This window comes from Trichechus manatus, unplaced genomic scaffold (assembly GCF_000243295.1).
Source record: "Trichechus manatus latirostris isolate Lorelei unplaced genomic scaffold, TriManLat1.0 scaffold00057, whole genome shotgun sequence".
In the NCBI taxonomy this organism is placed as follows: domain Eukaryota; kingdom Metazoa; phylum Chordata; class Mammalia; order Sirenia; family Trichechidae; genus Trichechus; species Trichechus manatus.
Window position 1 is genome coordinate 11,219,308 of NW_004443993.1, and position 23,817 is coordinate 11,243,124.

At 55.8% G+C, this 23,817-nt stretch overlaps 2 protein-coding genes across 2 annotated transcripts in view; one reads left to right on the plus strand and one right to left on the minus strand.

Moving 5' to 3' along the window:
* DAPK3 (death associated protein kinase 3) overlaps positions 1–4,030 on the plus strand; it is a 15,832-nt gene extending 11,802 nt beyond the window's left edge. Inside the window, exons 7-9 of the mRNA XM_004378465.2 lie at positions 820–972; positions 1,697–1,742; positions 2,148–4,030. Of these exons, the coding sequence (XP_004378522.1) occupies positions 820–972; positions 1,697–1,742; positions 2,148–2,684 (736 nt within the window). The 3' untranslated portion in view covers positions 2,685–4,030. The remainder of the gene's footprint in view (positions 1–819; positions 973–1,696; positions 1,743–2,147) is intronic.
* A 10,314-nt stretch (positions 4,031–14,344) lies between these two features.
* Positions 14,345–20,240, minus strand: NMRK2 (nicotinamide riboside kinase 2). Its single transcript, XM_004378640.1, has 7 exons — positions 20,215–20,240; positions 17,038–17,128; positions 16,367–16,415; positions 16,124–16,280; positions 15,280–15,351; positions 14,801–14,907; positions 14,345–14,430 (listed from the first exon to the last, which is right to left on the minus strand). The coding sequence occupies exons 1-7, from the start codon at positions 20,238–20,240 to the stop codon at positions 14,345–14,347; spliced, it is 588 nt and encodes a 195-aa protein (XP_004378697.1).
* Positions 20,241–23,817: the final 3,577 nt, after the last annotated feature.

A 23,817-nucleotide genomic window follows, 5' to 3' on the forward strand; every position in this document is an offset into this window, starting at 1 on the left:
GGAGGGGGTCGGAGGAGGGCCGGGGGAGGGGCAGCCAGTGGAGCTTGGGTGGACTCTGGGCAGTAGGACTGGCAGCTGTAAGCACAGGGGCTTCCTGGCTTGCCCCGCAGGACCTGCAGCACCCAGTCCAGGGGCTGAGCTGTCGCAGGTGCTCAGGAAACACTGGGTGAATTAACAAAGGGTCCCGGGTGGCACAAACAGTTAATGTGCTCGACTACTCACTGAAAGGTTGGCGGTTCGAGTCCACCCGGAGGCACCTCGGAAGATAAGCCTGGTGATCTGCTTTCAGTGGGTCCCAGCCTTGAAAACCCTGTGGAGCACAGTTCTACTCTGACACACATGGGGTCTCCAGGAGCTGGGGTCGACTCGACGGCCATTGTTTTTTCTGTGTGTTGTTGGAAAGGACACCACACAGGTGACAGGATGTCCCTCTCAGTGCGTCGTGTCAGGGGGCACGTGATGGGGACAAGTCCTGTCGTGGGTGACGTTGACCTTGATTGCTTGGCTAAAGTGGTCTTGGCCAGATCTCACCGTGGTGGTTAGGACTTGCCCCTTTGAAGTTGGAAGAGACCCTCTGAGACTGTGGCTGTGTAGACTCTGAGTTTCTGCCTAACCTGCCCGCTCCGTTTAGCGGCCCTCAGTGGGGGCGGTCAGGGCAATGTTGGGGAGAAGGTGCTAGGGAATCTAGATGTGTAGAGTGGTCTGGGGACCCACCCTCAGCCTTCCCTCCGCTCGTGGCGTTGTGGGTGGTAGCCCAGGAAGCGGCGTGGCGTGGTGCTGGGGCGGCCCCCTGAGCCCCCGTGTCTGTCCGCCTGCCAGCTTGAGTGGTGCGTCCCCGTTCCTGGGTGAGACCAAGCAGGAAACGCTGACCAACATCTCGGCGGTGAACTATGACTTCGACGAGGAGTACTTCAGCAACACCAGTGAGCTGGCCAAGGACTTCATCCGCCGGCTGCTCGTCAAAGACCCCAAGTAGGAGCCGGGGCCTCGGGCGGGGTAGGATGTAAAGACCCCAAGTAGGAGTGCCAGAGCCTCGGGTGGGGTAGGGCAAGGAGTCTGGGGTGGATCTTAGTGACGACGTGGCAGGACCCGGCCCCTCCACCCTCGTTCCCTCCACGCTGCCACCTCCTTTTGCACGAATTGGGTTCTGCTTCTTCTCGGGACTGGAGGCAGCAGACGGGCCTGTGGACGGCCTTCACGTGCATCTGGGCAACACTGTGTCTTCAGGAATTTTTAAAATTTGTTACCAACCTTTAAAATTGGGTTTCACATCAAATTCCAGATTTCTGTTTCTTTCTGGAACAGCCTAAAGTCCTGGCCACACTGGTCCCTCAGTGACGGATAGTGCCCTCATTTGCCGTGGTCCTCCCTGGGCTTGCATCCCCCCCTCGCCCCCAGTCCATGGGGGCCAGAGTCACAACCCTGAGCTGGGTCACAGTTCTGTTGATCAACCCCCCAGAGACATAGCACCCCGGGAGCTCACCCTCCACGTGCCCCTTGGCTGTTCCTCGTGGTTGGCCCAGCGAGCTGCATGCTCGGCCTGGGGGCGCAGGTTCACGGTTTTCCCCGGGGCTGGCCGCCCTGAGGGCCATGTATGCACGGGTTGGCTGGAGGCCCCACTTGGCCTGTGCCCCTGGCCATGGGGGATGGTGCAGATGGCACGTGTGTGACTAACCCAGTTTGGGGGCTCTTCCAGGCGGAGAATGACCATCGCTCAGAGCCTGGAGCATTCCTGGATCAAGGTGAGGAGGGCAGGCCATTCTGGGGCCCTTTCTTCTGCCAGTCCTCGCCTTCTCTGGGGTCGGAGTGGTCTCTTCCCGTGTGAGGGCCACAGGCGTGATGGACCGTCAGGGAGGAGCCCCCAGAGGATCGGGCCGGGGGGTGGTCATCTTAGATGTGTTGGGGCTCAGTGTCTGCAAATTTTCTCTAAAGGGCCAGAGATTGTTGGCTCGTAGATCAGACAGTCTCTGTCACCACCACTTAGCTCTGCCCTGGTAGCTGGAAAGCTGCCATAGACGATACATAAATAAATGGACGTGGCTGTGTGCCAATAAAACTTTATTTACAAACACAAGCGGAGGGCCAGATGTGGCCTTGGTGGGCTGATCCCTGGTCCAGGCCCCCTCTACCCTCCCCTGCCCCCGCAGGCGATCAAGCGGCGGAACGTGCGGAACGAGGAGAGCGGCCGGAAGCCGGAGCGGCGGCGGCTGAAGACCACGCGCCTCAAGGAGTACACCATCAAGTCGCACTCGAGCATGCCGCCCAACAACACCTACATCAACTTCGAGCGCTTCTCCAAGGTGCTGGAGGAGGTGGCAGCGGCCGAGGAGGGCCTGCGCGAGCTGGAGCACAGCAAGCGGCTCTTCCGTGAGGACATCGAGGCGCTGACGGCCATCTATGAGGAGAAAGAGGCCTGGTATAAGGAGGAGAACGAGAGCATCGGCCAGGACCTGAGGCGGCTGCGGCAGGAGCTGCACAAAGCCGAGGCGCTCAAGCGGCAGGCCCAGGAGGAGGCCAAGGGCGCCCTGCTCGGCGCCAGCGGCCTCAAGCGCCGCTTCAGCCGCCTGGAGAACCGCTATGAGGCTCTGGCCAAGCAGGTGGCATCCGAGATGCACTTCGTGCAGGAGCTGGTGCGCACCCTGGAGCTGGAGAAGCTGCAGGCGGGCGAGTGTGGCCTGCGCTAGGCCACCCGGGGCGAGGTGGGCTGGGGACCCTCCCCAAGGCCGGGGGCTGAGGGCGCTTGGCTGGAGTGCTCTGTGGGACCCAGATACTCAGGGCCTGGGGTGGGGGAGCAGGCAGGAGGCAGGGAAGCCAGCCCCACCTCTGCAGCATCAACAGGGAACTCTGCGGGGTCTGCTGCTGGTGTACATGGGCACCTCATGCCCCGCTGGGCAGGGGGCAGCAGCCCGTCCCTGGGCCTGGCGGCTGCAGGGCCTGACTCCTCGGCTCTCGTGTCCCTCATGGCCGGCTCAGTGCCCAGGAGGCCTGGCGAGGTGTGCTGTGGGTGTGCGGGCCTTGCCAGGACTCCTGGAGTTGGGGGGCTCCATCACCTATGGAGCAGCCCAGCCCCCCACCCCATACCAGAAACGGGAGCCCAGCTCCCCCACGCCCACTGTCCACCACACATGGCCTCGCTGCCACATGCCCTGCCCTGGGTGGTCACGGGCAACAGAGGGTGAGACCCCGCCCTTGAGGAGATTTTGATCTGGAGGTGGTGGGGGCAAGGGGGGTTGTGGAAAAGGAAATGCTTGCAAAAGCCTGTGTTACCGAATCGGGGCAGGGGGTGGCCGCAGCGCTCCCCTCCCACAGACCATCCCCCTGCCGAGGTGATGGGGTGAATCCCGCTCCTCCTGGCTCCCTAGTAACGTGGGGTGCAGGCTTCCAGTGAGCACCCCCAGCACCCTGACTCACCAGTGGGCATGCCTTCTTGCCTGCAGCCGCCCTTGGGACAATCTGTCCCTGCGGCCTCGGCCCCCAAAGGCACCCAACTGCCCTGCCTCAGTGGGCAGGGGGGACTCGTCACTCCAAGTCCTGGCCAAAGGGTCAGCACGGGGAGGTTGGCACATCTGTGTTCTCTCCAGGGAGCGTACCCGTGCCCGTTAGTGCACTCGAGGCTTGGAGCTGCCCTGGAGCTGCCCTGGAGCTGCCCTGGAGCTGCCCTGCGACAAACCCTGGCATTTCCCAACCTCCCGCTGTGGAGGCTTCCCGCCCGCGGCTGCAGTACCACCGCCAGCCACTGGGGGCCGCCCTCCACCAGCACGCCCCGCCCGAGTTGGTGGCTTCGGGGAACCTGCTCAGTGATGTCTTGCTTGGCTGCCTGAGGGAGGGTCGCCTGTGTGCTTCTTGCTCCTGTGAAAATGGGTTCCAGGAGCCGAAGACCCCTGGAGTGCAGGGAGGGACCCTTCTAGCCGAGGTCTGTGCCCAGGGGGCTGCAGTGGGGCTGGTGTGGCCCCATCCAGGAGCTCCATCGGCACCCGTGTGCACACATATATGAGAACGTGCCTGTTGAAGCTAAAATAAAATTCCAGTTTCCCCGACACCGGTGTTCCTGTGGTGCAGACCTGGTGGGACAGCCAGCATTGGGGAGTCCCTGGGAGTTTCATCTCTTAAGGCTTCTGCTTCTGCTTCTCTTGGGGCCTGGCCAATCTCGTCCTTTCTCTGCAGTGAGAGGAAAGTTTCGGGGTCACCAGACACAGGTCAAAGGGGTATCCTGTCCCTTTGCCCTTCCAAGACGCTGCCAAGTCACACATGGGAGTCCCCAGCATGAAGGGGTCTGCGGGGCTCCAGCCCCCTAGTGGAGACCCCAGCACAGGGCCTGAGGGCGCTGGGCATGTCCACAGGCGTCCACAGTGCCCCCACTCGGCAAGGCAGTCCCAGGTGTTCCCAGGAGGTGGCAGGCAGGCAGATCCCTTCCCCTTGCTGACTGATGTGGGCTGTCTCAGCAGCTCAGCCCAGCCTCTGTCTGGAACATTCCAAGGCGGGGCCACCCTGACCCTTCATTCCCTGGAGTGGAAATTCTGAGCCTCTGCTGGCACCTTTGTTACCTCATTCCATACCCCCATGGGCAAGCTTCTTTTTTTAAAGAAAAAAAAAAAAAAGTGAAAAATTGAGATACTCACATACGATAAAATCCGCCCATTGAACATGTACAATTGAGTGGTTTTTAGCGCGACTGTCACCGCTGTCTAGCTTCAGAGCACCCCAGAGGGAAACCCCGCGCCCAGCAGCAGGCACCCCCACCCCCTCCCAGTGCCCTGACGACCACTAATTTGCTGTCTGTCTCTGCACACTTGCTCTTTGGGGACGGTTCATTCTCACCAGAGCTGTGTAGGCGGCGCCCTAGGCCTCATCACTTCCCAGTTATAAAAATAGCACATTAGACGGGGGGAGGGTAGATGCCGCGTGGAGGGCGCCAAGGAACCGGGGCACGCTGGGCCTTCCGAAGCTGAGACCAGGGTCTCCCCCTGAGCCACGCCCTGCTAAGGTGGCGCAAAGGTTCCAGCTCGACTGCTCACCCAAAGGTTGGCTGTTTGAACCCACCCAGCAGTACCACGGAAGAAAGGCCTGGAGATCTTCCAAAAGGCCACAGCTTTGAAAGCCCGACGGAGCAGTCCTACTCTACACTCGGGGTTGCTGTGAGTCGGGATAGACTCGATGGCAGCAACAAAAAAAATGTGAGGAAATGAATTTCTGTTCCTAAGCCACCCACTTGTGGTATTTGTTACAGCAGCACGAGGTGACTGAGACACTCAGCTCTGCCAGATGTCAAGGTTGTCCTTAGCTGCTGTCAGTGGATTCCGACTGGTGGCGACCCCACGTGTGCAGAGTAGATCTGCTCCATAGGGTGTTCAAGGCTGTGACCTTTCAGAAGCAGATTGTCAGGCCCGTCTTTCAAGGTGCCTCTGGGTGGGTTGGGATCGCCAACCTTTGGGCCAGTAGTCGAGCACTGTTACAGATTGAGTTGTATGTGTGTTGCAAATCCTAACCCTGTAGGGTCGCGGCGAGTCAAACTGACTAGTCAGCAGTGTGTTTAATGTGTTCTTTTTTAATTTTTAATGCCTGTGCATGTAATCCTATTTGGGGATAGGGCTTTCTTTGTCGTGTTAATGAGACCACATCAGCGTAGGACGCGCCTTAAGCCAATCACTTCTGAGATATAAAAAGAGCAGATTAGGCACAGAAGCAAGCACAAATGGGGAAGGGAGACGCCACGTGGAGATCGCCAAGGAACCACGGAACGGAAGCTGAAGAGAGACAAGGACCCTCCCCCAGAGCCGACAGAGAAAGCCTTCCTCTAGAACCAGGGCCCTGAATTTGGGCCTCTAGCCTCCGAAACAGTGAGAAAATAAATTCTGTTCATTAAAGCCACCCACCGTGGTATTTCTGTTCCAGCAGCACTAGATGACTAAGACAAGTGCTTAACTGTGCCACCCAGGGGCTCAGACCTACTAATCGCTCAGTCACGCTGGGTGGCTGCCCACCTCCTGTGGGGGGCATGGGTCACTCTGTCCTACCCTGGGGGCTCGGAGCGGGTGTGAAGTGGGCTTGGGTCCAGCCAAGTCCGCAGCTGCTGCATCTTGACCGTACTTGGCCATGGAGCTGCAGGCGCCGTGGACGCTGCTATTAATAATCGAGGTGCGTTTGCCCAGGCCACGGGCTGCCCCTATAAAGCCAGGCCCGCCAGCCCCGAGCGGTTCCTTCAGCCCCCGAGACTTTAACCCCCCTGTTGTGAGACAAAAAGAAAAGTAAGTACCAAAACCATTTCTCCCCGGCCCTTCTCCCGGCCCCACGCAGAACGCGGCCCCTCCCGGTGGCCGGGATGGTGACACACAGTGGTGAAACGAGACCCCCCCCCCATTAACAGGACGTCTGAAACACAGAACCGTGGTGGCACCCAGTTGTCCCAGGCGGGTTGGGGGCCACCAGGACAGCCCAGCCGCGTCACGGCCCGAGAGCAGGGGAGATGGCAGGGGGAGGGGCAGCTGAGCTATTTAGGGGCCCAGCCAGATCACTGGCTCTCCTTGTCCTAGGGGGTCAGGGACGGGGACCCCTGCCCAGGCCAGGCGACCCCAGAGTGCATGTTTGTCTTGTGGTAATGTGTGACTTGTCTTGGCCCCTTGGGAGGTGAAAAGTGGGGACCGAGGTCTGGTGCTGTCTCTACCCCACCCCCACCCCCTGACCTTTGTCCCCTGTCGCCAGCCCCCTTGGGGTTTGTGTTCTGATGACGCAGCTCTTCAGAGTCCGGATGAGCCGTGTTTGGGTCGATTCCGGTGAACCCCCTGGAGCCCTGCAGCCCCCCTCCCGCCCCTCCAGCTTGGAGAAGGACAGACCATCGTCCGTCCTCCCTGACACTCTGCTGTCCCCTGACCTTGTCCAGTGCTGGCGCAGCTCTGATGATGGGAATGGGGAGGAGACAAGTGCGTTTTGTGGGAGCCCCGAGGTCCCCCAGAACCCACTGGGTGGATGTGGGGGCCTCCTGGGCGGCCGAGAGCGTGGGGCGGTCTGAAGCCATGAGCGCTGTCCTCTGCCCCCCGCCGTCTGCCGCCCTCCCCCAGGACACCCCCTTGGGGGCCTGGCGCTGGAAGGACTAGTCGCCCGCCCGACCCGACGTGGGGCTGCTTGGGAGGTCGCCTTTGGCCGTCTGGGACGTGGGCGGGGGCTGCGCAGGCAGAGAACTGCTGAATTGAGAGCGTTTGAGTGCTACTTGATGGGGGCAGCAGATGTTGGGGTGGGTAGGGGTGGGGGGATGGTCCTGAAATAGAATGGGGGGACTGGAGGCAGGCGCTGGGGCCTCAACACCCCACCTCCTAGGACCCCCCCACCCCCCACCTCCCAGAGCTCCTTTTTCCCCACCTCCCAGAACCCTTTTCTTGCCACCGCCTAGAGTCCCCCTCCCCCTACCAGGGTCCCCCCATCTCCTGGGAACCCTCACTCACCACCTCCCAGAGCCCCCTACTCCCCACCTACCAGGGCCCCTAGACCCCCATGTTCTGGGTCCTTCACCCCCACCTCCCAGGACTCCTACTCCTCACTTTCCAGGGCCCCTCACCCCCAACGTTTTGGACCCCTCACCCCCCATCTCTCAGGGCCCCCTCCCCACCTCCCAGGCTCCCCACCTCCCAGGACCTCTCTGCCTCTCTGAGGGGTGGGTTTGTGGCTGTTAGGACATTTAGGGAGGGGCCGCGGACTGAGTTCTGGTTTGGCAGCCGTCCTAGGTTTGGGGGTCCCCCTCAGGGGCTGTTGGGACTGGGCACTTTGGTCCTGGATGGAAGGTCCTCTGTCCATTTGTCTGCTGCTGCGTCCATCTGGTGGGCCTTGCCCACTGCCCCTTCCCCAGGGTGGGCTTGGGTGGGTGGGGTCAGATCTTCCTGACCACCAGGGGGCCACAGATGGGCGTCCCACAGGGGAGGCTGCCGAGGGGTCAGGCTCCAGCAAGGGGCCTTTGGGGTCCTGTGGCGGGCCAGGGGATCCCGCCTGCCTTCCTTGCCTGCAGGAATCCTGAGATCCCCGCCAAGGCACGTGACAGGGAGGGTGACCCAGTAGCCAGCGATCAATGCCCGCTCAGGGCATCAGTGTGAGTGGGGAGCTTCTCTTGTGGCTTGGGACAGCTGCCCCAGAACCCCCCCACCCCAGGTGGGCTCCCTGCCACCCTGGGCCCTGCAGGGATCAAGGAAGTGGGGACTGGGCAGAGGACAAAGGGCCAGGTAGGGCCCTGCCAAGTTCCTCAGGGTGGGGGTGACTTGGCCAGAAAGGTGTCAGCCACGGGGTGCTGGCATGAATGTGTGTGTGTCAGGGTGGGGCCCTCAGCCCTTTTCTGGGGTCACTCTGCACAGCCTGTCCCACGCTGTGTGCCTTGGGGGACAACGGCAGAGTTTTTGGGCTTATGCTCTGCTTTTACGACAGTCCCTCCCCAAATCCCAGCATTGCTGACGCTGGGACCAGATCCTTCTCTGGGGTGGGGCGTCCTGTGCACTGTAGGGTGCTGAGCAGCACCCCTGGCCTCTACCCACTCGATGCCAGTAGCACCCTCCCCCCAGTCATGAAACCCACAAATATCCCCAGATATCGCCGAATGTCCCTCTGGGGGGCAGAATCACCCTGGGTGAGAACCCCTGGGTTAGGGGATTCCACTGACGCCCAAGAGACTATGCGTCCCATAATCACCTGACCTACTGACATCCTAGGACGCTGCTCATATTGAAATCCACACACTGAGTGGGGAGGAGAGAGGAGGGAGGTCACAGGGGCTGGGGGGGTCCCCCTGGTTTGTACCGTCTGACCCAGTGGGAATTTATTCTGGTGTGTGGTGTAAGCAGGAACTGAACTTGATTTTTTTCTAAATAATTAATGCAGGGTCTCTCCTCTCTGCACTGCGGACATGGTGGCCAGATTCTTCTCTGGGGCGGGGCCGTCCTGTGCACCATAGGGTGTTGAGGAGCATCCCTGGCCTCCACCCACACCCCAGTTATGACAACCATAAACGTCCCCGGACATCACCAAGTGTCCCTCAGTGGGGCAGAATCGCCCTGGGTGAGAACCCCTGACCTGAGCTGCTTCTTGGCCCCGGACCTTTTGGGATGCTTTGCGCTGGGAGTCCTGGGATGATTTTCAGTGATAAAAGCATTTTATTTGGGGTGGTCAATCATTTTTAGTTCTCAGAGTTATAGGATTGTTTTAACGTGTATTAAAAATTCAGGTTTTTCCCGTTTACGCCACCACCACCAAGTGTTCTTTTCAATTGAATTCAGTTAAAATATAAAGAAAGTGAGAATCGTGATGGAAACTTAGTAAAGACCCAGTACAGGGGGGTCTTCGGCCATGACCCTGACCGTGGAGCTGGGAAGAGGAGGAGAAGTCTCAAGGGTGCTAAGTCACATGGGTGCTGGGGGCTGGGCCTCAGTTGAGGGTCCTAGGAGGCCCTGCGGGCAGGCAGGGCTCCAGAGGAGATTCTGGCAAACTCAGGCGGTGGGTGGCACTGGGAGCTGGTGGGGACACTTTCAGGGCAGAGGACCTCAGAGGTGACTGGGTTCCATGGCTGAGCACACTGCATAGACAGTGGACAGAGCCTGGGTTGTGGGTGACGGTGTCGTGGGCAGAGTAACTGCTCCTTCAGAGGGAGGCTTGAGTGTTATTTCCAATGAGTGCCATCAAGCTGACCCTGACTTATGGTGACCCCATCTGTGTCAGAGTAGAACTGTGTTCCATACGGTTTTCAATGGCTGAGTTTTTGGAATTAGATTGCCAGGCCTTTCCTCCGAGGCACCTCTGGGTGGACTCAAACTTCCAACCTTTCGGTTAGCAGCCAAGCACGTTCACCATTTGCACCACCCAGGGACTTTGATGTCAGATGCCTTGACGCCTAACCTCACCTCTTAAATGTATCCTTGGGCAAGGAACTCCGTCTCCCCCAGCCTCGCTTTCCTCATCTGTGAAAAGGAATAAATTGCATGCATCTCACTGAGGGTGAGGAGAATTCCCGCCCCCCGAACGCCTGACAGGTATCCGACAGGTGTAAATTCCCTCCCCCTGCTCACGAGGCTGGCCCAGGGGGAGGGGCAGGCCTCAGGTTCACCAGCATCCTCATGAATAACAAACACCAGGCACTTTTAATAATAAGGCCCCAGTGCTGCGCTAAGTAGAAGCCCTGGTGGGTGAAGTGCTCAGCTGCTAACCAAAAGGTTGGTGGTTTGAATCCACCCAGCGGCTCTGCAGGAGAAAGACCTGGCAATCTGCTCCCGTAAAGAAGACAGCCTAGAAAACCCTACGGGGCAGTTTACTCTGTCACAGGGGGTCTCTAGGAGTCGGAATCGACTCGATAGCACCCAGCAACACCAACAGCTGTGCTAAGCGCACAGATGAGGAAGCTGAGGCTCAGAGGAGGTGTGTTACCCGACCGAGGACGCCTTGCTAGGAGGTGGCCGGGTCGGGGTTTGGTGGAGGCAGCAGATTCCGGACCCCCTACTCGTGTGCCGACATAGGAGATTTCGGTGTTTCGTGTCCCTGGGTCTGGGGAGACCGTTTGGCATCAACTCAGGGGCACACCTGGGGGTTCTTATCAGAAACGGAAGGGGGCACCTCTGGCTTGTCTTTGGGGAAACTTAAATCATAGCTTGTGTCTGAGGAGGGTGGGAGCTGGGACAGAGGCATCCGTGTCTTCCCTGTACCCAGAGCAACTCAGCCGCAGGGCAGCTTTGGGGTGGGGCTCTCCGGATGCCCTCGGGGAGGAGGATTGTTCTGGAAGGCGTAAGAGGGATCCCTCCCATATGTTGGTGGGAAAAAGGCCGGCCAGTTGGGCAGGTCCATTTCCCTCTCTGAGCCCTAGAGACAAGGGAAATTAAATAGAATCTGGTCTCTCAAGGTGGCTGATCCCTATTTGGGTGACCAACTCTCCCCGTTTGCCCAGGATGGAGGGGTTTACTGGACTTGCGACCTTCAATGCTAAAACTGGGAAAATGTCAGGCAAACCAGGACACGCTGCTCACTTTATGGCCCTTTCACCGTCATTTTTAACACCAATGACCAGGAGCCCAAGTGGGCAGGCAGGGTGCTGGGTGCCCCGGAATCACGTCTCCCACCTCCCTGCCCTGTCCTGGGCTATTTTGGACCCAGTGATGGCAGGTCAACCTGGCCATACTCCGTGCCTGTGGCAAAGGGCATGCTCTGGCGGGTCCCCAGGCTCCTTCCTCCTCCTTCTCCCTCCAGGGTGCATCGACCTTGACCGCTGCTGGCCCCTCTCCCCACGGCCCCCCACTCTAGACCTGGAATGCACCACACAAATATTTTCTGCAAAGGGACACAGAGCAAACATTTTCAGCTTTACAGAACAGTCTCTGTCACAACTAAACCGTGCCCTTGTAGCCAGAAAGCAGACAAAAGCTATGTGTACATGAATGGGCGTGGCCCTGTGCCAATAAAACTTTATTTATAGACATTGAGATTTGAATTCCATATACTTTTCGTGCGTCATAAAATTTAACTCTTCTTCTTTTTTTTTTTCCCCCAACCATTTAAAACCATGAAGAACATTCTTTGCCCTCGGGCTGTAGTTTGATGACCTCTGATGTTGACATCCAAAACACATTTGTTGAAAGAACTACCATTTGGTCTCCATGAAAACATGTGCCTGTATCAGTGTGACAGTCATTACTGTTAGTTAGATTTTAATGAGATGGGCATGCATGCCTTTAAAAAATTTTATAAAAATAATATATTTTATTGTGTTTTCGGTGAAATTTTGCACAGCAAATTAGGTTCCCACTTGACAATTTCTAAATAAATTGTTAAGTGATATTAGTTGCATTTTTCACAACACATCAGCATTCTCTTTAATTGCATTCTGGTTGTTCCTCTTCCATTAATCTAGTTTCCCTGCCTGCTTATCTTCTCATCTTTGCTTTAGAGTAATTGTTGATCTTTTGGTCTCATATAGATGGTTTTTTTAATGGAACACCGTACTCATGAGTAATATCCTTTATTCTGTGTGCCAATCTGTTACTTTACTAAAAGGTGACCTCAGGGGAATAGTTTTGGTTCAAGGTGTAAAGAGTCCTCTAGTCTCAACTGGTCCAGTAAGTCTGGACTTTTTAAGAATTTGAGTTCTGTTGTGTGTTTTTCTCCCGTTCTATCAGGATAAAAGCATTTTTAGCAAATGCATAAATGTTAAAATACTACCGAATAAAATAAAATTCACAACTGTGTTTTTTTTTAATCAAGTGCTGAAGGATTTTTTTTAACAGCTTTGAGACATAATTCACATACCACACAATTCACCCCATGTTTTATAGAATATTCAGAGTTGTACGATCACCACCACAATCTAATTTTAGAATACACTTTCATCCCCATAAAGAAGCCCTGAACCTATTCGCGGTCACTCCCCATTCTCCTTCCCCCAAACCCTAGGCAACCACTAATCCACTTTCTGTCTCTACAGATTTGCCTATTCTGGACATTTCTTATAAATGGACTCATACAACATGTGACCTTTTGAGTCTGGTTTCTCTCTCTAAGCATGGTTTCAAGGTTGATCCATGTCGTTGCACGTATCAGAACTTCATTGCTCTTTATAATAGAGGAATAGTCCATTGAAGGAGCCCTGTTGGCGCAGTGGTTAAAATGCTTGGCGACTAACTGAAAGGTCAGCAGTTCAAAGCCACCAGCTGCTCCATGGGAGAAAAATGTGCCAGTCTGCTTCCATAAAAATTACTGCTTTGGAAAGCCTATGGGGCAGTCTACTCTTTCCTATAGAGTTGCTATGAGTTGGAATCGACTCGACAGCAGTTTTTTTAAATTTTATTTAGTAGTCCATTGTGTGGATGGACCACATTTTGTCTATCCATTCATCTGTTGATGGACACTTGGGTTGTTCCCACTTTTGAGGTATTAGGAAGAATGCTTCTAGGGACATTTGTGTGTAAATATTTGTTTGACTCCCTGTTTTCATATGTCTTGGGTGTATACCCAGGGGAGTTCTTGGGTGGTGCAAATGATTAAGTGCTTGGCTGCTAACCGAAAGGCTGATGGTTCAAACCCACCAAAAGGTGCCTCGAAAGAAAGGCCTGGCGATCTACTTCTGAGAAATCAGCCAAGAAAACCCAGTGGAGCACAGCTCTACTCTGACACACATGGGGTTGCCATGAGTTGGAATTGACTCAGTGGCAAGTTTTTAAAAAATTTTATAAATATGCCTAGGGGTAGAATTGCTGGGTCGTATGATAATTGCTTCTTTCTTTTTATTTATTTTTTCATAATTTCCAAATGTTCTTTGACTTTGTCCAAACTTGTCTGGATTGGGGGGCTTTTCTGCCCCTTTGGACTGAGCAAGCTGGCAACTGCAGTTCCGCGTCCAGCCGCGGGGTGCCGCCCTCAGGCCTAGAGGTGCCCCCACTCCTGTCACACCGGGCTCAGTTCTTCACCCGACTTTCCAGCCTCCTTTGGGCAGGTAGAACAGAGTCTGGGGAGACCCGAGTTCCAGTCCCAGCTCTGCCAAGCCACTGACCCTTTCTGGACCTCACTTTCCCCCTCTGTGAAATGGATGTACATAATAAAATGTCTTACTGAGGCTGCTAGGAGGGCCTGGGGAGACATGAGTTTTGCGGACAAGGGGGAGGGCTTGGTTCCTGGGATAGAATTATGTGCTTTATAGGGATTTGGGTTCACGAGAGCTTCCCCATAACCCTGTGAAGTGAGTATCAGCCCAATTTACAGAAGGGAAGACAGAGGCTTGGAGATGGTGAGGCTCAGCGCGAAACCAGAGGCAGAAAATCCAGTGCAGCCCCAGGCCTGGGTCTGGCTGCCCAGCTGCACTGTCTTGTCTGCTGAAAGCTCGCAGGAGAGTTCCCATCTGGGGAAACTGAGGCCTCAAGGACCCCTGATCAGCCCACTGGGTCACATCGGCAGGCCCACCAGGTAGACGGTAACTGCCTGGAGCTCTACCAAGAGTGCTGGAGGTGCAACTGTTAAGCGCTCAGCTGCTAACCAAAGGTTGGAGGTTTGAACCACCCAGAGGCTCCATGGAAGAAAGGCCTGGCGATCTGCCCCCGTAAAGATCACAGCCTACAATACCCAATGCGGCAGTTCTACTCTGTCATACAGGGTCACCATGAATCGACTCCAAAACACCCAACAACAACAGCAGGGGACATAAGAGTCCCCCTTAGCATCTCAAAGAGAACACACTGGACACCAACGTTTATAAGAACAAGACTAGGTTTAATACATAAGCCACGGTGAGTGGGGCCTCCACGCCCTCATGTACAAACTTCCCCGGAGGGAAATGGCCACACAGAATCAGCAGATGCTGCAGGCCTGGGTCCCAGGGGAGGGCTGGCCCCTCCTCTCCCAGCTAGGAGTGGTTCAAGAGTAAATTCTGAATGTCTTCCAGGACTTGGTGGAACAGCTCCTCGCGGGACTTCATGCCATCCAGGTACACTGAAATCAGAGGGGCTACGCTCAAGGAAGTGCTGAGGTTTGGGCTACCGAATGGACCTCCGCCAGCGGGCAGGTGGCCAGCTCAGAAGGGGGACAGGCAGACTGCTGGGTCAGGAGAAAGGCTGCCTGCCTGCCGAGTCAGGCTGCTGGAATCAAACAGCCACTGGACCAAAAGCAAGAGGGCCTGTGAGTGAGACTTGAAGAGGGACTTCCAGGTTTTCCAAATGGTCCCAAGTGGGGAGGGGCTGATGTATGGATGTTTACTCATTTGTCTGCTGATGGACACTTGGGTGGTTTCCACTTTGGGGGTATTATGGAGAAAGCTGCTGTGAACGTTTGCGCCCTGGGCCTCCTCTTGCTTGGGGCTTACCCACTTCCACGCCATCGGCTTCCATCTCCCGCCTGTACTTCTGGTACATGGGCCACACGTGGCCGTCGAAGAGGCCCGGGGGGTCGGGGACCATGTAGCTGCGGGTGCTGCAGAGAGAGTTGGGTGACCGTGAGCAGTGGCCACACTGGCCGAAGAAGAGCCCACGAGTGGACCGTGGCCCTCTTATCTGCCCTGGGAGACCCGAGTTAGGTCGGCGTCAGGGATGTCCAGTGAGGAAGGGCCCTTCAGTCAGAGGCCCCGGGCCGGGGTCTGGGTGTCCCTGTGGTGTCCTTACCCCATGGGTGTGGGAGACACAGGGCGGGGGGAGCATGGACCTCGCTGTCCACGCCGTGGGCTTCCCCAGCTATGTGCCCGCCCCTCGCTGGCCTACTGCTGGTGGTCCTGTGTCCACCTGGGCATTCCCGGGTTCCCTGGTCCCCCCTGGGCTGTGCCCGGCCCCGCCTGTCCCCCAGGCTCACCTCCGCCTCTGTTTGCACTCCTCATAGGGGACGGTCAGGAAGTACCTTAGGGTGTACAAGTCCACCAGGGGCCTGGGGGTGGGGGACACGGTCAGTGGTCTAGCCTTCCTTCCCCTGGGGCAAAATACCCTGTCCTCTTGGCCTTGGCCCCCACGGACCCTCCAGGTGGGATGAATTTCATGGACGCCCGTTGGATAGAGACAGGAGGGTGGGGGGTGTCTGGGTCATTAAGTTAGAGGCCAGGAAGGGGACCAGCATTGGCCAATCTCCCACTGTGCACCGGGAACACCCCTAATGGATCCCCAAGGACCCCCCATCAGCCCCTTGGACCACATTGGCAGGGGTCCCCCTGAGGATGGGATCCAAGAAAACCAAACCCATTGCCGTCAAGTCCATTCCGACTTCTGGAGACCCCACGTGCCTCAGAGTAGAACTGTGCTCTATAGGGTTTTCTTGGCTGTGATCTTTATGGAAGCTGATTGCCAGGCCTTTCTTCTGCACCACAGCTGCGTGGGTTCAAACTGCCAAACTGTTAGTTATTAGTTGAGCACAAACATCCCAGGGACCTTGGGATGGGATCCTCCCACCCAATTCGATGGGCACAGAGAGGTGCAATGCCTTGCCCAGCGTCATACAGTGGGGCAGGCGTCCAGCCCAGCCCACTGCTCTGCCTGAGAATGCCCAGGTTCAGCAGGGAGGACTCAGTTTCTCCAAGACATGTGGGGTGTTCCCCCTGTCCCTTGAGCTGACCCCAGCTCTGCCCCTCCTGCTGCCCCTGGACTGGATCTCCTTCACGGACGCCTGGAAGGGTCTGGAGTCTCCAACCTGGCCCACAGCCACTCACTTGTAGCTGTAGAGCAGGAAGCCTTCCAGGATGAGGATGTGGGTGTCCGAGGCGTCAGGGTGGACACTGACCCCGTGGGCGCGGGCGAACTTGCGGGGGCTCCTGGCCCAGGCCTGCACCGTGCTCAGCATGGCCTCCATATCCAGGGCCTCCAGCGCTGGGGGTGGGAGAGGGGGTGTCAGAGGGAGGCTGCGGGATGAGGAGGCCTGCAGGGGGTGCAGGGGGTGCACCAGGCGTCCTTACCATCCCACTGTTTGAAGCCGTCCTCACCAACTGCTATTTGGTCTTGGGGCTGAAACAGAGCACCCCAAGCCGGGCTCATTACCCGCGCCCACCTCTCCGACCCTGCCCAGGGGACAGGGCCTTTGTGGGCAGGGGTCTGCTTGGAGCTCCTTGCCCCCTCCCCTGCAGTGGATGTCTAGGTGGGATGGAGTGCCAGGCTGGCTCTCAGATCCTGCCCTGTGACAGGTGGGAACAGGATGGAGGGGACTTTACACCCATTCACCCCCCATCGGCTTCCCCCCCGCCCCGAACCCTGGAGACACCAGTGAGGGCAGCTCTGAGCCCATTTTGCAGATGGGGAAAGTAGGGGCATAGAGGGACAAAGGGTATTACAGCCTGAAAGGCCCCAGTGGCACCAGAGTGGCGCATCCCCTCTCAGAATCTGTTTCCTCATCTGTCCAGTGGGGACCCCTACTGTGGGGTGTCCAGTGGGAGTAGACTGGGCACACAGTAGGTGCTCAGGGAACAGGAGTCCGAACGTCCGCGCTCCTGGCCCGGATTCGCCCAGGGCGATCAGAGGGGTCAGGCGAGGGGAAGCCTGTATCCATGAGGCCACTGCGCCACAGAGGGTGGGGCTGGCCCAGGCCTGGCCGACTGCTGGTGTCCCTTCACCCGCTGGGCGAGGACAGCACCTTGAAGAAGTCATCCTGGTGGATCACGCAGCAGTTGGGCAGCGACTTGAGGAGGCTGCTGGTCAGCGTGGTCTTGCCGCCATTGGTCATGCTGGGGAGACAGTGTGTGTGTGAGGCTGCCAGGGCCACGGGAGAACAGCTGAGGTCCAGCCTGACCCTCTGCATCTACGTCTACCAGGCAGACAAGAGCCAGGGCAGGTGGGTGTATGGGAGAATGGGGTCTGATGTCCAACCTGACCTACTATATCTGTCGTTGTCCCAGGGGCCTCCCTCCAAACAGGTTCCCCAGGACTAGACAAACACAAAACCGTAAAACTAGCGAAGACAAGAGAATATTTTTATTCATCTAGGGTCAGGGAGAGTCCCTGGGTGGCACAAATGGTGAACGTGCTTGGCTGTTAACTGAAAAGTTGGAGGTTGGAGTCTACTCAGAGGTGCGTTGGAAGAAAGGCCTGGCAATCTTCTGAAAAATCAACCATTGAAAACCCTATGGAGCACAGTTCTGCTCTGACACATGAGTTTGGGTTGACTTAATGGCAACAAGCAGAGTCAGGGGAGGTTTTCTGAACAGCAAAAAGGAGCACAAAGCATAAAAAAAGCGAACACTTACGCAGACATATCACAGGTAGGGTCAGGCCAAGCACTGTGCCTGGAACGATTTACCTGATCGTCATGGAAACCCTTGGAGGTGGGACTTTTATTCTATTTTTACAGACAAGGAAACTAAGGCCCAAGCCAAATTTAGAGCTTAAAAACATTTTTTTTTAGGACTTAAAAATTAAACAATTTTATGGCTTTAAAAAAAAAAAAAAAGCCAAAATTTTAAGCAAACTGAGGGGAAAATGTTTGCAATAGAAAAAGCTAGTGCTTCACTTCCAAAACCAGAAAGAGGTCATCGATTTATGAAAAGATATAAATCCTCAATAAACCAAACCAAACCAAACCACGCTGTCAGGTCGATTCCGACTCATAGCGATCCTATAGGACAGGTTAGAAGTGCCCCACAGGGTGTCCAAGGCTGTAATCTTTGCAGAAGCAGACTGCCCCATCTTTCCCCTGCAGAGCAGCTAGGGGGTTCGAACCGCCCACCTTTCGGTTGGCAGCCGAGCTCTTTAACCACTGTGCCGTCAAGGCTCCTAAAACCACAGTCCCACAATAAAAAATGAAACAAAACCAACCAAACAGAAGAACAAAAAAACCCCAAAACAATGTTCAGCCTCCGTGACATACATATTTACCACAGTAAAAAAACAAAAAACCCCAAAAACAAAGCAAAGCAAAAAAGATGTTCAACCTCTGTGACATATATATTTGCCACAATAAAAAATAAAATAAACAAAAGATGTACAACCTCATTCATAACCAAGACAAGACAAAAAAAAAAAAAAGGAAAAAAAAAATCAGGCAATTGGCCAAGTGGGGTGACCAATGCTCCCTACTTGCCCAAGACTCTCCTGGTTTTATCACTGAAAGTGTCATGTTCCAGAAGCCCCTCCATCCCAGGCAAACCGGGACAGCTGGCAGCCTTATGATAAAGAGAGTAAAGAATGGTGACAAAGGACAGAGATTGTGGCAGGCAACTGGGGTGATATTTCGTAAAGACCTTAAAGTGAGTATTGTCACTTTAACTCAATCGTCCCTCTTTTAGGGATCAGGGGCACAAAGCTGGGTGTGGAAGAGGTGACAAGCCCCCCCCACCACCAAAATAAACCACAGCGCCTGCCATTGAGTCACCTCTGACTCCTGGCAACCTCACGTGTGCAGAGTAGAACCGCTCAATAGGGTTTTCAGGCTGTGACCTTTTGGAAGCAGATTGCCAGGCCTTTCTTCCGAGGTGCCTCTGGGTGGGTTTGAACCACCAACCCTTCATTAGTAGTTGGGCGCTTAACTGTGTGTGCTACTCAGGGACTCCCAGTGACAAGCAGCAGCCGCTAAACAGCCAACGGGAAAAGCCCCCTTCCCCCAATAATAAGCAGAAAAAAGCAGGTTTCTATAACATCTAACATTAATTCGAGTCATTACTAAAATGGCCAGCTACAGAATTTTCCGGGCACTGTGCAAAATGAAAATGTGTAGCCCTTTGCCCAAAAAGTGTTAAGACTTTCAAGACGGGGACAGAACCTTAAACCCAGTTTGGCAAGTGTAGCGGGCCTGTGAAGCAGACTCTGCCCGTGCCAAATGCTTCACAAAGCCAAAAAACCCCAAACCCGTTGCTGTCGAGTTGATTCTGACTCATGGCAACCCCATGCGTTGCAGAGTAGAACTGTTCCATAGGGGTTTCAACCACTGTCATCTTTATGGAAGCCGATTGCCAAGCCTTTCTTTCCCAGCACCACTGGGTGGGTTTGAGCTGCCAACCTTTAGGTCAGTAGGTGAGTGCAAATCATTTCTGCTGCCTAAACCAAAAAAACCAAACCCACTGCCATCAAGTCGATTTTGACTCACAGCGACCCTATAGGAGACAGTAGAATTGCCCCGTAGGGTTTCCAAGGCTGTCATCTTTACGGGAGCAGACTGCTATATCTTTCTCCCCTGGAGCGGCTGGTGGGTTCAGACTGCTGACCTTTCAGTTAGCAGCCGAGCTCTTAACCCCTGTGCCACCAGGGCTCCTTTTCCCCCACCCAGGGACCTCAAATGCTTCCTGCATCATTGAAAAAGTCTCATCAGTAATAAATGGAGAGTTTAGAACTCCAGGTGAAGGATGGAGCAGGAAGCCGGGTCCTCAAGGCAACTAAGGTCATGCAGAAAGGCTTCGAAGGCAGAGGGTACACACATCCACCTGGAAGGTCATTTTTGGGGAGGCCCCCCCTAGTGTCTGTCCCAGGGTGGGGAGCCTGCAAGGACGGCCCCCACCTTAGTCAGGTCTCCTTGAGCTTTCTATAATTTCCTGTCCCGACTGATGTTTGTTCTGACACCGAGTTTAAAGAAGAAAAATTATTTCCATTTGGAAAACTAAAAAGATGGGGTGCTGAATCAGGTCCTGCACCCACTTTCCCTGCCGGAGATGCCGAACCCCAAGGCAGAGACCCCTCTTCATGCTCAGACCTTGGGCAGTGGGGACCTGAGACCTCAGGCGCTGGGGTAGCTGTCCATTCATTCCCCCGGCCCCCCTGAACTCCCTGACCCGCGGCAGGAGCCCGGCCTCCCCCGCTCCCCGCCTCCCTCCGTCCCCCTCACCCTCCAATGCCTACGATGACCTTCATCTCTGTGGAGGGGTGGACGGTGGGGACTGCGCTTTGTGGCCTGTGGGTGGCCGGACTTCCAGGAGGCCAGGCTGGGCCGACCTCGCAGCGCGCTCCCCGCACGCCCCAACTTCATTGAGAAAACCTGGCGCCTTTATAACCGGGGAGGCTGCGGGGTGGGCGCTGCACCTGTTTCTGGATGGAAATAGCTCCCCGCTGCCTTTTGCCTAAATTAGTCACTGGCCAGCTAAGCAGGGCTGTGGCGCTGTCACCCGGGCTGCCTTGTCCCTTCTCCCCCTCCCTCCAGCCCCTCCCTTCCCTTCTCCCCCTCCTCCCTCTGTCCTATCTCTCCTCCCCCCTCCCCTTCCCCCCCTTCCCTGCAGTCTCTCCCTCCTCTCTCTCCTCCTCCCTCTCCCTCCCTCTTCCCCGCTCCTGGCCAGAGAGCCCACGGGATAGATAAGGGCCATACGATTTTCTCCCTAAAAATATCCCTCCCCAGCATGTCCCTGGGCCTGACCCTGACATTAAGATTGGTCCCCGTGGCGCTGAAAAGGGGAACTCGCCCTCCAGTCTTCCTCGCCTGCCTTCCCCTGCCAGCAGCAGCAGCCCAGAGCCCGGCCCTGTGGGGAACGCCCCTTTCCAGGGATGTTTGGCCAAGATGGGCCCAAGGCCCAGAGTCACAGGATGGCCTTGCTGTGGTCACCAGGGCGCCGCCAGCACTATTTCAGTGTGACTTGAGGGACCGTGCACTGAGGGCTGTGAAGTCACTTGATTCAGCCTTGCAGCAACCTTGGTTGGGGGGGAGGATGGGGGCCACCCAGGCTGATCCTGCTTCTTAGCTGTGGAAGCTGAGAGACACAGCTGCAAACACACTTGTCCGAGTTCAAGCAGCTGCGTGAGGACAGCGGGATCCTGGAGCTGGAACTTTGGGGTCTCAGGACCCCTTTTCACCCCGCAAAGTCACTGCAGATGCAGGAGCTTCTGTTTAATGATCTGTAGTCATTGATAAGGAGTCCCTGTGTGGTACCAGTGGTGAATGAGCTTAGCTGCTAACCAAAAGGTTGGAGGTTCAAGTCCACCCCCAGGTGCCTCAGAAGCCTGGCAACCTGCTTCTGAAAGGTCACAGCCTCGACAACCTCATGGAGCAGTTCTACTCTGATACACACGGGGTTACCATGAGTCGGAGGTGACTTGATGGCAACTGGTTTTGTTTTTTTCCCTGCTGACATCCCATGGGGGTCCCATCCAGACTCGTGCCCCCTCCGCCTTGCCCTCCAGCTTCCTGCTCCTGGAGTCCCCAGCCCTGCCTGACCTCCAAGCCATCACCTTGCTGTTCCCACTGCCTCCAGGGACACTCCCTGACCTCACTTTGGCTGCCTCCTGGGACCTGGGACACTCCCTGACCTCACCCCTGGTCCCAATGAGGCCTTGGTTCCCCCGAGCCGAGCTCCCACACTGGGCTGGAAGCAATGTGGGGGGCTCTGCTACCTGTTGTATCCCCAATGCCCAGCGAGTGAATGAATGAGTGAATGACTAAATGTGTGAATGAATGAGAGTGAATGAGTCAGTGAATGAATGAATGAGTGAATGTGTGAATGAATGCATGAATGAGTGAATGAATGCATGAATGAGTGAATGAGCAAATGAATGATTGAGTGAATGCATGAGTGAGTGAATGACTGAGTAAATGAATGCATGAATGAGTGGAAGAGTGAGTGAATGCATGAATGAGTGAATTCATGAGCGAGTGAGGTTTTGAAGAAACCCCTTGGGTAGTCTGACACTTGGTGGGGTGGGGGACAAGGGGTAGGCTCACGACCCCCAAACTTCGAGTGTGCCCCATCATTGCAGTGCCAGTTCAGCCCCCTGGGCTCCCTATCCCCGTGTGACAGCAGCCCCCACCCTCCCCTTCCCAATGGGCGTGCAGCCACCCCCTCCAGGGGGCCCCTCTGTCTGATGTTCCAGGAGGCAGGCTGGCAGGGCCAGGTGGACTCACACCTACTTTCCCGGCCATTAAGCCCACAGTGACATTGTGCTGACGTCAGCAGAATGGCCGGCCTCGACATCCCTGGCACCAGCAGGTCCCAGCATCACGGGCATGGGTGACGGCAGGAAGCCCCCTGCACTGGTGACCTTTTGAGGGGCACAGTCCCCTAACCCTCCTGCAGCTGACAGAGGTCCTGTCCCCGGCTGAGGACAGGGTGGCCAGCAGTGACAGTGGACGGGGTCAGGTTTCCCTCACTCTCTGTGTGACCTGGGGCCAGCCACGTCCCCGCTCTGCGCCTGTTTCCCCCTTGGTAACATGGGGACTGCCCAGTTGGACACAGGCTGTTATTATCATTATTATTAATTCCAGAGAGGTCTGGGGGCATCTGTTATGGATTGAATTCTGTCCCCCCAAAAGATGTGTTATAAATCCTAACCCCTATCCCTGTGGATGTGATCCCATTTGGGAATAGGGTTTTCTTTGTTAGGTTAATGAGGCCATATCCATGCAGGGTGTATTTTAAGTTCATATCTCATCTTTGAGATATAAAAAGAGCAGATTACGCACGGAAGCAAGCAAGCCCAAATGGGGGGAGACACATGCCACGTGAAGATTGTCAAGGAATGAGGAGCAGAAGCTGAAAGAGACAAGGAACCTTCCCCCAGAGCCCACAGGTGGAGAGACAGAGAGCCCTCCCCTAGAGCTGGCACCCTGAATTCGGACTTTTAGCTTCCTTAACTGTGAGGAAATAAATTTCTGCTCATTAAAGCCACCTCCTTGTGGTACTTCTGTTATAGCAGCCCTAGATCACTAAGACAACATCGAAGCGATGCAGGGCCAGGAGGGGCCTCGGAAACAACCCAGCCAGCCCCCCATTCTGCAGACAGAAGCCAGAGAAGACCACTGTTGTGCCACGTTAAGCGGGGTCCCAGCTGAGTCCCCTTCCCCTCTTCTGCACCTCACCAAAGACCAGCGTCACGTCTCTCGGCAATCAACAAAAGCAACCAGCCTCCCTTTGCACTTATCCTTTATTTATGTCACATAAAAATCCCCCCGAGCTCCTGGAACTGATGTATTCACATCACAAGCGTCAACATAATTCCCGGGCGCGTTTTTAAAAACTGCAAACCTCACTGTTGGGAGGATGGACGCGTGGTTGTTAGAGAACGACAGCTTGGGGAGAGGGTTCATGACGCAGCTCCTGTTACCAAGACAAAGTCCCAATCTCCCTTCGCAAAGACAGCAGCTGGCGGTCCGCTGTTTTTGCCAAAACCGGCCTCCAGATACAGATCGCTCACGAAGCGAAGTCTTGGATGTGCTTGGAACCAGTGGGCCTGTTTGGACTGAGCTTTGGGGTCGCCGTGAGTCAGGACTAACAATGGCAACTGGTTAGCTGGGTATGTGGTGGATGCCTGGCAGCCAGTCTGAGGCCCCAGCAGTAAGACTCTGCCTTCTGCCGTAGCGGGGGTCTCTCTCGTCTTTCTGGAGGGTTCCTTGTGGCTGAGTTGGGGTCCTTGGTTCGGCATGCCCTTTCTCAGTGGCTGCTGGTGATCTCAGGGTGGTGGGTGGGTCACGGTGTCAAGAGGCAGTACCCCCTGGAGTTGCTTGATG